General features: G+C 47.2%; 1 protein-coding gene across 2 annotated transcripts in view; it reads left to right on the forward strand.

Annotated features, from left to right (window-relative positions):
• Positions 1-12,342, forward strand: part of Wwc2 (WW and C2 domain containing 2) — a 167,165-nt gene that overhangs the window by 146,545 nt on the left and 8,278 nt on the right. For both annotated transcript variants that reach the window (XM_021169475.3, XM_021169476.3), the window contains exons 19-21: positions 50-214; positions 1,330-1,422; positions 4,455-4,697. In XM_021169475.3, the coding sequence (XP_021025134.1) occupies positions 50-214; positions 1,330-1,422; positions 4,455-4,697 (501 nt within the window). The remainder of the gene's footprint in view (positions 1-49; positions 215-1,329; positions 1,423-4,454; positions 4,698-12,342) is intronic.

Consider the following 12,342-nt stretch of genomic DNA (forward strand, 5'->3'; position numbering starts at 1 on the left):
TGTGAACATGCCCCTGGCTCCTTCCGATGAATCGCTACTTCCATTGCAGGTCGATAAGGAGACGAATACAGATGAAGCGGTTGACAGCAATATGGCAGTTCGCCCTAAAGACCGAAGCAGCCTCAGCTCTCGACAGCATCCATTCGTGAGAAGCAGCGTGATTGTGCGCTCACAAACCTTCTCCCCAGGCGAGCGGAGTCAGTACGTCTGCAGGGTAAGGGACAGCGCTGATGATGCAGCGCCAGCAATGGCGGCCTAGCCAGTGAGTGGCCCGCTGAGAGCAGAGACTGTGCCCAGGGCCTGCAGAGCTGACTGAGTAGACTGTCATACCCTGGGGGTTCCTGAAGTTGGTTTGTCTCCCCAAACACTCAGTGTCTTGCTGGCCCTAATGGAATTTACTTGGCAAAGAAGTTGTTTAAGGATTTAGATGCTAAGAATTGTTGAACTCCTATGTTTAGAAACATAAAGTATCTTAAGAAATGTATTTTGCATATTTCGTATGCATTTCTAGCCATGTTAATCTTGCTGAAGAGAAAATGTGAATTGGATTTTACAACAAAAATCATGTTCTAAGACCTCCAGTCCCCAAATCAGGCTCAGTCCTGTGAAGAAAATTACGAGATTTACATCAGTTTCCCAAGTTCTATTTCATGAATTATTTATGAATCACAGTAAATGGATGTAATATTACATACAATAAGAGAGAGAGAAACTTTTAAGTTTCTGAACATATTCAGGCAATAAAATACTTTTATTGAACACTTTCCTAGAAAGTTTTGTAGAACTTTTGTTCTTGTGAGTGCGCCAGACCAGAGTGCTGAAGAAGCCGTGTGGTGCTGTGGGTGGTGGCGCCCAAGCTGTTTCCTGTGCGCTGTGGGAAATGGAAGGAGAGGAGTAGGCATGCGCATCTGGGCAGCACAGGCTTAGTGCTGCCCCCTAGAGAAACAAGCCACCTGTGAGATACAAGGACCGAACTCATTTCATTAAAACAAAACAAAAACAGTTACCTTCACATAGCAGTCTTATCTGCATCCAAAGGCAGCTCTTCAAATTATTTAAGAAAATTAAGTTCAGAAAGCCAAAGAGTAGGGAAGAAATTATTTTTGAAACAGTTTCTTTAAAATACAGCTCATGGGCTAAAGACCGATCAGTCCCCTAGCCTGTGTGAGGCCCTGCTTTGAGCGGCTCGAAAGAGAAGGGGAAAGAAGCAGATAGCTCACATGGCACCTCGCTCCCTGCCTTATCCCATGAACGCCTCTGTTGTGACTGCCACCAGCTCTGTTGGTTATTTGGTAATTATTGTCTTTCCCTTTTGTCTTTGGGCACCAGTTAAATCGCAGTGACAGTGACAGCTCAACCTTGGCCAAAAAATCCTTGTTTGTGCGGAACTCCACTGAGCGGCGCAGTTTGCGGGTCAAAAGGGTAAGTGATCCCCAAGCCAGCCTTGAAGACCATAAATTTCAGAATAGTTGGGGGTGGGCATTGCCAGCTCTTGGGCTGGTCACTGAAGGCCCTGCAGCTGCAGCTCCGAGTCACTTACCGAGCCAGGGGCATGTGTTTAGCCCTGGTTTGGAGTCTGGTGATGAAGGGTGGAAGGAAGCAGGTTTGTCCCCCAGCGTCAGTGAGCTAAACACCCATTTCTGGTGGGGGCTTCCACGTCTCCACCATGGCCAGTTCTTGAGTGATTGTGGGAGAATTTCAACCCGGCACCTCCCTGAGGGAACAGATACTCTACAAAGGAGTAGCCCCGGGGTGCTTTGTAGGGTTTCTGGGGAAGAAGGGGGTGTCGTTTTTTATGACAAATTTTATAACTTGGATAAACAATTATTTTTAGGATTAAAAGTTAATGTGGATAAGACAGGTCTTTCTTCTTTCTACATCCCCTGTCTTCAGAAGCAGCTCTCACTTTTAGGGGATGGCAGCTTTGTGCCATTTTAACACAGGAGGGACAGAGCAGGGCTAGGTTACTCGCAAGCTTAGTTAGCAGAACTCCTTTAGCTAGAAAAAGGTGAATCCTGACGTGGTGCTTAAGTTGGGGGTTTTAGCTGGTTTTAGGGAAGGCAGCTACAGTTCCAGTAAACTGAGAGGGTGGCGTTTTGATTTAGGAATCCTGTCGTGAAAGCTCTATAGAGGTCTCAGTGCAAGGCACAGCAAAGGTTTACCTGCACGGCCTCACAGTGAGTCACGGGATCAGAGAGGACTGCTTGACAGTGCTGTGCCGAGCCCTCCTCACTCTGGCTCCCCAGCCAGCCGTGCCCAGCTCTTCCCAACCTAGTGACAATGCAGCTACATTGAAAATGATACAGGGAATAGTCGTGCGGTAGAAAGCAAGGAGTCAGTGCTGCCCTTTCCACTGAGAGAGCTCGCTGTTGAGCGCCGGTTGCTGACACAGCCCTGCACACAGGTCCTTAAGAGGCTCTGTGCACTTTTGCTGAAGGCGTGCGTGTGTCTAACGTGCATGTGCACGCCACAGCCTGTATGAAAGTCAGAGGACAACTTTTGGGAGTCGGTTCATCTCTCCCACCTTCTGAGGAAGGTCTCTTGTCTCTGCGGCTGCACTGCTTATCCTAGCCTAGGTGGCCTGTAAGCTTCTAACCAGTTCTCCTGTCTGTGTCTCCCATCTTATGGTAGGAATGAGACACGTGCTACCACATTCATACTTGGTTCATTTGTCGTGTGTGCTTAGCATGTTTACTCGGGAGCCATCACCCCAGCCTGGATTTCTGACCCTGAAAGGGAGTCATGTATGCAAAGCATTTGCATGCCTAGATACTTCTTGTCTTGCTGTGGGATCTTGCCCGGGATTGAATCAGGGAACCCTAATAACAATGCTGCAGAAGCTAAACAGATACTGAAGACAAGGCTATTCCAGGCTGGGCCTATTGTACCCAATGTGATGTGGCATTCTTCCTGGGGAGACGTGAGGATGTGTCTACTCATCCCTGACAGGGAACCCACAGACCAAGTGTGAATATCTGCACAGTCCAACTCTTTAATCTTGGAGAGATCTGCTTCAGAACAGGGCCCATAAAGATTCTCAGGTACATAGGAAGCTGTCTAGGAAGGCCATAAGTTCAAAGACAGAATACAAAGTGAGTCTGAGGCCAGCCTGGGAACTTGGTAAATCTGCCTAGAAATAAAAAGAAGGCTGGGGCCGGGGGGTGGGGGGGGTGGGGGGGGGTGGCACATGCCTTTAATCCCAGCACTTGGGAGGCAAAGGCAGGTGTATTTCTAAGTTCGAGGCCAGTCTGGTCTACAAAGTGAGTTCCAGGACAGCCAGGGCTACACAGTGAAACCCTGTCTCAAAAACAAAAAAAAACAAAAAAAAACCAACCAAACAAACACAAACAAAAAAAGGCTAGGGGATAGCTCACTGATAGGATGTTCAGACTTACAAGGTCCCAAGTTCGATTCCCAGAACCATTAAAGGGAAAATAAGTATTTCCGTTTGGGCGAGGTCTCAGTCTGAGTCAGAGAAAGGCGCCCTCATTTGCATCTGTTACGACCACCACGGTTCCTCAGATGTCCAAACTGGAGCACCTGTATCCAGGCTTAGGCATCCCATAGCTTCCATCCCCCTGTTGTGAAGCCAGGTAAGAAACCCTCTCCTCCCAGTTCTAGTCCTTCTCATGTTGTCTTTGTTTAAGTCCTTCCTCAAGTGGGACTGCCTCCTCCTGGGTCCTCTGTTTCTCGACAGCTTCTTAGGGTGGGTACAACATAAGTTCACAGCTCACTGCTGCACACAGCCTCATACTGAATCCTTCCTAATCTTCTGTCTACAATAAGCCCACCCGCATACATTTATTTACTCCCGCCTACCTTATTTCTTGACAAGTGGGCAGGTGGGCCCCGGGGGAAACGGATGTGGAAGTAGATGGTGCACAGTGGGCAGGCAGGAGCTGGAATGGAGACCTCTGGCTGCAAGACAGACCCATGACCCGGGGCTCACTGCCTGGCTCACAGCTGTGGCACTCGCCGTGGGCTATGGTATCCACTTAAAATTGTTTTATTTAAATATTTGGGGGCACTTCATGCGTGGGGGTCAGTGAACAACTTTGAGGAGCTCTCTCCACCCACAGTGTGGGCCCCCTGAGCTCTGGCCGTCAGGCCGAGCCATCTCACCGACCCACTTTTTATAATTTCTGTAGTTTGAAATGATGCAGCTTTTTTTTCTACGCAGCAACTAGTTCATGACAGGCTGGCTTGGAGCAGCTCTGCTGTTCTCACAGAGTCCCAGGCTGGGGGAGCCTCCTCCTCTGGCTTTCTGCTGTGTCCCCAGCAGGAGGCAGAAATGTACAGATCTCAGGGCGCCTTTGACAAGCGTCTGCTTAGAGGTGATTCTTTTCCCACGGTCCTGGCTTTAGCCAAAGCAAGCCATGTGTCCAGTTTTGCCTCCTGTCATGTGCAGGAAGGGCAGAGATAGTAACAGGGGTCTCTGTCGTCTCCCTCTGCAGGCGGTTTGCCAGCCCACCCTCAGGAGGACTGCTCAGGAATGCCCCGTGCGCACATCTCTGGACCTGGAGCTGGACCTGCAGGCCTCGCTGACCCGCCAGAGTCGCCTCAATGATGAGCTGCAGGCCCTGAGAGGCTTACGGCAGAAGCTGGAGGAGCTGAAGGCTCAGGGGGAGACTGAACTTCCCCCTGGCGTGCTGGAGGACGAGAGGTTCCAGAGGCTTCTGAAGCAAGCAGAGAAGCAGGTACTGGGCTCCCGGACCCCGCCAACTGGGCGGGCGGGGCTAGTGCAGCTGCGCCCTGGGGCTGGGTGGCACCTTGGATGAGGTTCCCAACTTGGGCATCTTCCCGTCCTTTTACTACCCTACCACTGTAGTGTCTGCTGTGGTAGTGGCTGTGCCCCAGCTACAAACAGTAGCACCCCACCCCCAGGCGCCTCTGCAGTCTCTGGTAGGAAGGGAGCCCTCCGCACTTCTTGTGTTTCGGCCAGTAGTGCCCTGTGCTTACATTTCAGCACTTTGCCACAGGAGTTATAGAGACATTGCTAATTTTAATGTTCTAATTTTCACTTTCCTGCCTCAAAGATTATATTTTACTTAATAGTATATGTTTGCCTTCCACCCTAAAACATGTATAGAAAATAAGATTGAATCGCTGAATAAACAAATAATTGGGGGGTTGTTCTGTTTGGAATTGGGGAGTTTTTGGTTGGTTGGTTGGTTTGTGGTACCTCAGTATGTAGCCCTGGCTGGCCTAGAACTTGCTATGTAGACCAAGCTATCCTCAAAGAAATTCACCTGCCTCTGTGTCCAGAGTGCTGGGATTAAAGGCAAGTGCTATCGTGCGCAGATTAGATTGTTAGGGGCTTTATGCTGTTGTCTTGGGGGGGGGGGTTGTTTCTGTTTGAGAAAGCTTCTCACTGAATAGCTTGGGCTATTTAAGAATGCCTTCAATCTCAGCCCCTGGGATACAGAGCCAGAAGAATATATGTAAGTTCAACACCAGCCTGGTCTACAAAGTTCCAGGACATCCAGGGCTATATAATGAGGCCCTGTCTCAAAACAGAAAAGAGATCATATAATCCCCCTGCCTCAGCCTCCCAAGTGCTGGGATTACAGTTATGTACCATCCTGCCTAGCAAAAATCAAATATTTTTTAAAATGATTATTCATTTATTTTATGTATGAGTACACCATTGCTCTCTTCATACACACTAGAAGAGGGCTCAGACCCATTGCAGATGGTTGTGACCACCATGTGGTTGTTGGGAATTGAACTCATGACCTCTGGAAGAACAGTCAGTGCTCTTAATCACTCAGCCATCTCTCCAACCTCCAAAAATCAATTATTTTAAAGGGATTGTTTCTAATGTGTGACCTAAATATTACCGAATCTGCCTAAGTATAATATTGATTCATTCCCAGGGTTAGGATTTACATTTTTGCTTAGCAATCTATATTCATTTCTGCATGTAATCTTCAGGTAGAGCTTTTCATACAATTGACATGTTACAAGTGCTTAAGCATTATTTTCATTTAATATAATTCTTAGGATAGGAATCTGAGTACAGACAATACTTCCTTGAAGTTTCTGATAGGAAAGGATCCTCCCCATAACAAGTTTGTCTTTTGAACTGAAAGGCTTGGTCCCACCTGTGCAGTGTTGAGAAGCGACTGGGCCACAAGAACTTTAAGATTAGGGGCTAGAGAGATGGCTCAGTGGTTAAGAGCACTGACTGCTCTTCCAAAGGTCCTGAGTTCAAATCCCAGCAACCACATGGTGGCTTACAACCATCTGTAATGGGATCTAATGCCCTCTTCTGTGTGTCTGAAGACAGCTACAGTGTACTTACATATAATAAATAAATAAATCTTTAAAAAAAAAAAAAGAACTTTAAGGTCTTCTGCAAAAGATTTCCTAGCTGACAGAGCTGTTGGAAGGTGGGGGTTTAACAGGAGAGGAGTCATGGGGGAGCCTTTAAGAGGCTTTCATTCCAGATGACCCTCTGAGCTCCACCACACTCTCTCTTCACAGTTATCTCCTGCCTCCATCAGTAGGTTCAGACGCAGCAGAGCTCCGGGTCGGAGGAAGCCAACCTTTCCCTCTGTAAGGTGTTCTCTCAGGTGTTTTGCTGTAACAACAGAAGGCAGCTGCAATATTGATGAACAGACCTGACAAATCTAAGATTTAAAGATTCATTGAATTGTAAGCACTATATGCCCACAATTTCAACAAACATCTAGGGAAATAGAACTAAAGAAAGGAGGTTGAAAGGTCCTCTATCGCCAGGCAGTGGTGGCACATGCCTTTAATCCCAGCACTTCGAAGGCAGAGGCAGGCGGATTTCTAAGTTTGAGGCCAGCCTGGTCTACAGAGTGAGTTCCAAGTCAGCCAGGGCTACAGAGAAACCCTGTCTCGAAAAACAAAAACAAAACAAAACAAAAAAAAAGAGAAAAGTCCTCTATATCTTAACGAAATGACAGCAGAAACTTAAAATTACCCATAAAGAAACATCAAGTCTATATATAAGTTCCACCAAAATTTTCAAGAACAAAATGTCTCAATTCCTTATACTCAAAGAACATGCCACATCTGTGCAGCCAACTCCCTGATTTTAAAAACAGGAGATATAATCAAGAGGGAGAAGCACAGGCTGGTGTAACTGTGATAGCAAATGCAGAGCTCCTCTAACTAAAATCCCAGCAAACAGAATCTAATGCCATATGTTTTTAAAACACGTTTCTGTTTTCTATATTGGAACAATATATTTCTACACTCTGTTTCTATATTGAACTGTGGAAAGATTTTTTTTTAATATTAAAATTTTTATTTGTATACGCACTTAACAGACTTCAAAGGGAAGCTATCAGGCAACTTGATAGGTATACGCAAATATTATAAAAGGCAGTAGTCATTAATATTTACAATTCTCATGACACTCCTTAACCTGATGAAAAATAACAGAAACAAGACGTACTCCTAAACAAAACAAACAGAAAATCATTTCTTTAAAATCAGCTGAGTGTGGTGACCCATGCCTTTAATCCCAGCACTGCAGAGGCAGAGGGAGATGGGTCTGTGATGTGGAGGCTGTAATGCGTGGTCTATGTATTAGCGCTCGGCCAGCCAGGGCTATCGGGTGAGGCCCTGTCTCAGAAATCAAACAAAACAACAGAATAACAACCAAAGTAAATTGTGTGAGTCACTGTTCAATTGCAGTGAAGGGGCTCAGTCTATTAACAACATGACAAGGAACATGGCAGCACACAGGCGGTCGCTGGAGAGAAGCTGAGAGCTACATCCTGATTGATAGGCAGAGAGGCTGGGCCTGCCTGGTTGTGGACTTCTGAAACCTCAATGTCCACCCCCAGCAACAACTTCCTCCAACAAGGCCACTCCTCCTAGTCCTTCTAATCCTTTCAAACAGATCCACTCCCTGGTGACTAAGCATTCAACTGTATGAGCCTGTGGGAGCCATTCTCACTCACACCACCACACAGGCACTGGGCACCCTTCAACACTGTATTAACAGCTGTAGTCCGCACCCTCAGAAGAGCAAAATGACTGAAAAGAAAAAAAGCTGTTATTATTGGCAGGTAGCACAGATGCCTACATTAAAATAAAAAGAATCTGAGTCAGAAAAGCCGCCATGTTCTTTCAGGTAGTTTGCAAGATGGGCAACACAGAGTGGAACCTGTTGTCTCTCTCTCCAAGTGCGCTACGGTGAGTAGCCATGGCTGGCATAACAGAGGACACCCTAAAGGAGGAAGGCCATGGTTTTTACCTCATAGCCTCAGAGGGTTCAGGCAGTGGTCGCATGGTCCCTGCACATAAACAGAGGCTCCTGGTTATAAGAGCAGGGGGTGGTTGGGGGAGGCTCTTCTCATGGCAGAGAGGTAGGGGTCAGGGCCAAGGCCTGGCCTTTCAGGTGCCCTGCTTGGGCTCACTGCACCATGTGGCTGCACAGCCCTAAATTTCAACATATGAGCCCCAGTGGAAACTTTGTATTTAACCTTTAATGTTTTAAATGGGCAGTGGTGGCACACGCCTTTAATTCTAGCACTTGGGAGGCAGAGGAGGGTGGATTTCTGGGTTCAAAGCCAGCCTGGTCTACAGAGTGAGTTCCAGGACAGCCATGGCTATATACAGAGAAACCCTGTCTCAAAAAATAAAATAAAATGAAATAAAATAAAGTAAAATGTTTTATGTACCACCCAGAAACAACTACAGAGCTTAAGTATTGACATTTATAACATTATCAATGAATAGTATCAAGTAGTAAATTTGGTATGCATTGTAGGTAAAATTACAAACTTTACAGTGCCTACAGAACTAATACCACACTCAACTAAAAGAGGGTTCAAGATGCCTGCTAAAGGGCCAGTAAGTGACTATGTTCAACTTTGGGGCCATCATGTCATCTAAGTCACCACTACAAGGCCATTTTACCACAAAAGGAACCACCAAGAACCATAGGGAGGCTGAAGAGACGGCTCGGGGTTAGGAGAGCTTCCTGTTCTTCCCTGAAGAGACGGCTCGGGGTTAGGAGAGCTTCCTGCGCTTCAAGACAAAGAGTTCAGGGCCAAGCACCCACATAGGCTGCTTACAACTGCTTGTTAGCTAAGCCGGTGGCGGGGCAGATCCTGTCACTTACATAGCCACCAACAGACACATACATATACATAATTTAAAATTAAAATAATTAAAAAATTGTAGATACGTGACTATGGCCGTATTCCAGCAAAACTTCACTTAAAAAATATCTGGCAGACCATAGTTTACCGATCATTAACACGGAAGAATTACTAGTACACAGCAGTTGGCTTCCTACAATGGACCATCCAGTCTATTCCAGGCAAAATGCCTATGTGCTTCTTTATGGATGTTGAAGAAAAAGAAGGGAGGGGATTCACCCTTCAGTAGTTGGGATTTATTAAAATAGTCAAGAGTAGCTCGACAGTGTGGAATTCGGAAGGAGCAAGAGACGGATATTAAGTCAGTAATTCTCAACCTTCCAAATGCTGTGACCCTTTGACAGTCTCCCTCATGTTGTGACTCCCAGCCATAAGATTGTTTTGTTGCTACTCTAGAACTGTAAGTTTACTACTGTTTCGAATCACAACATAAATATCTGTGTTTTCCGATGGTCGCGACCCACAGGTTGAGAATCGCTCTATTAAACAGAGCCCAGGAACAGGCACATGTGTGTGGAGGACTGCTGTGCAGTACAGGGACATGTCAGTCAGAGGACAGAAGGCAGGAATGCACTTGGGGATGTAGCTGAATGGCAGAGCATTTTGTGGTGTCCCTGAGGACCTGGGTTCAATTCCCATGCCAGGAAATGGATTTGCCACACAGAGCCCAAAGGCATTATGCCTCTACTCCACATTTGCTGTTTTGAATAAAAATGTCTCCCATGGGCTTTCGTACTGGAGCGACACTATCATCAGGACACTATTGTGAAGGGTTAGGCGGCATGGCCTTGTTGGAGGAGGTGTGTCACTGGGCATGGGCTTTGAGGTTTGGTGTGAGATGCATTTGTGGATAGTTCTGTAGGTGTTTTTGTTCTTATCACTGGCTCTCTCCTGGCCTGTGGATTAAGCTGTAGCTCTTAGCTACTTCTCCAGCACAGTGCTGCCTACCACAATGCCTCCTGTCATGATGATAATGGACTAAGCCTCTGAAACTGTATGCCAGCCTGTTACACGCTTTATCTAATAGTAGTTGTGTTGGTCATGGCATCTCTTGATAGTGTGTAAAAATAAACCCCAGACAGAGCATGGACTTAAACATAGAAAAGGAAAGTTGGAACCTGTAGTACCAGAAGAAATAGGACCGCTTCCCCTCACGTGTTGATTGTGGCTCTCCCATGGCTGTTCTACGCCCGACCTCGCTGGAGCCAAGGCAGGGTAGGGTGACTGTTGAGAGTCTTGAAGGCCCAAGTGAAGTGGAGCCCCTGTGGGCTTCTCTAAGATGTGCCTAGTGGGTGAGGCTCCTGCCAAGCCCAAGGTCAGCCATCATCCCGCAGGACAGTTAGAGGGGCTTTGGCATCTCTGGCCAGTTACAGAATGGGATAAAGGCTCCTTTTGAAAGTTTAAGAGCCACAGTGTACTACTTTCTGATGCTTAAAACGTTGTATTTTACTCTCTGGTTCTCCTGTTGTTGGATTGTTGGAAGTGTAGCGAGCATTAGGTGACTTGTCTTCTCCTTCCACACTCATGATGCCCTTGGTCGTGTCCATGTCCGGCCAGTGCTTAGAAAATGGAGGAAATACAAAACCCAGCAGCCAGTGCATTCAGAACCTGGAACAGTTGTTCCTGTAAAAAATTAGTCTTGTAATGCTTGGTGCCCTTAGCCTAGGTGTAGACTCCAGGGGCCTGCCTCGTGCAGACCTCACTCCTTTGCTTTTTCCATGTCACAGGGCCCTATGAGTCCCCTCTCCTTGGTGGTCATCTGCAGAACTTACCCTTTGCTATCTATTTTCTGTTCTGTTGCCCCGCCCACTTGAGACTCAGGGAGTGAGTTGAGTGAACCTCCATTTACTGCAGAGAGGGTGAGAGCAGCAGACGGATGAGGAACTGCCCCACGGGGACTGCAACAAGCTCCAGGAATATCAGCGGTGAATGTTCCTAACATCCTCGTGTAAAGCTTGTGCTGTCCTTGTCCCTCCGTTCTCATGAACTGTTCTGAAATGGGGACCTTCAGGTGCTGTGTTGCCAATCTCTCAAGATGTTACACTGGGGAAAGAAATGGCAGAGGAAGGACATAGTGGCCGCTTAGCTTCCTGGGTACCAGCACCTGAGACCCGTTGTTTGTTTGGATTTTCCTGCATCTCATCTTAGCCTGTTTTGCAAGGCCTAGAAATAGGGTTGCAGGCAGACCTGCAAACACAATATGAAATTGACATAACTCCATGTAAGTGATCGCTTTGAAGACTGTCACTGCCATAACAGTTTGTATGATGTAGGAGGCAATTCAACTTATACCTCCTAATTATTAGCACTTTGTTATTGGTGTCACAGGTGTCGTTATAACACTGGTACTAGGCATACCCTCACAGATGCACCCCCAGTGCATGCTCAGCACCAGTCACTGTATAGCTCTCCTCGAGTATCACGGGCCTTGTGATTTGGTACAGTCACAACACAGCCCATAGCAGGGCATCGCCGAGTGTGGTGGCTCCCTTGCCAGCAGTTAGTTACCGCTGCGCTGCATGTGTGTTGCTCACAGAACAGGTCCCATGCAACACACAAGGTGGTCTTCTCATACATAAGGCAGAATCTGATCCCTAGAGCTCAGAACTGCCTGGAAACCCTGGATCGTTCCGTTCCAGTTTGAACTGAAAAGCTCAAGGAGAGGCTGTGGGTGTCCAGCGCTTGCCTTGCGAGCCTGAGCCCAGGGCTCCACCCCCATTACTGCATGACATGGGGCATGAAGATGCCCACTGTAATCCCTACACTGAGGAGATGGAGGTGGAAGGGCCAGAAGTTCCAAGGTTACCCTCTGCTACATAGCAAGTTCAAGGCCAGCCTGGGCTACAGGAAACCTGGTCTCAATAAAACAGGAATTCCCAAGAGTCATAGCTCGGGGGGTGTGTGTGGGGGTGGGGGTAGAGCACTTGCCTGACACATGAAAGGCCCTGGTCCCATTCCATTCTGTAGGGTGAGAAAGTCAGAGCTCCAGTGGCCACGGTTCCCTTTCTCCCTTAACCAGACTTCCCATCCCAGCTTTGTAAGCTTGCCTTAAAGACTGACACCTGAGAATTCTCCCCAGGAAAAGGATACTTTGTCTCAGCATGAGTCTGTGGTTGTCCCCATACTAATGATGGCTAGCAGATGGCTAGCCCCCTGGTTTCTACAGTCATGATGGTGGCTACAGTCATTGGCACAT

Source organism: Mus caroli, unplaced genomic scaffold, assembly GCF_978045245.1.
Source record: "Mus caroli unplaced genomic scaffold, Mus_caroli_1 scaffold_10, whole genome shotgun sequence".
Lineage (NCBI taxonomy): Eukaryota > Metazoa > Chordata > Mammalia > Rodentia > Muridae > Mus > Mus caroli.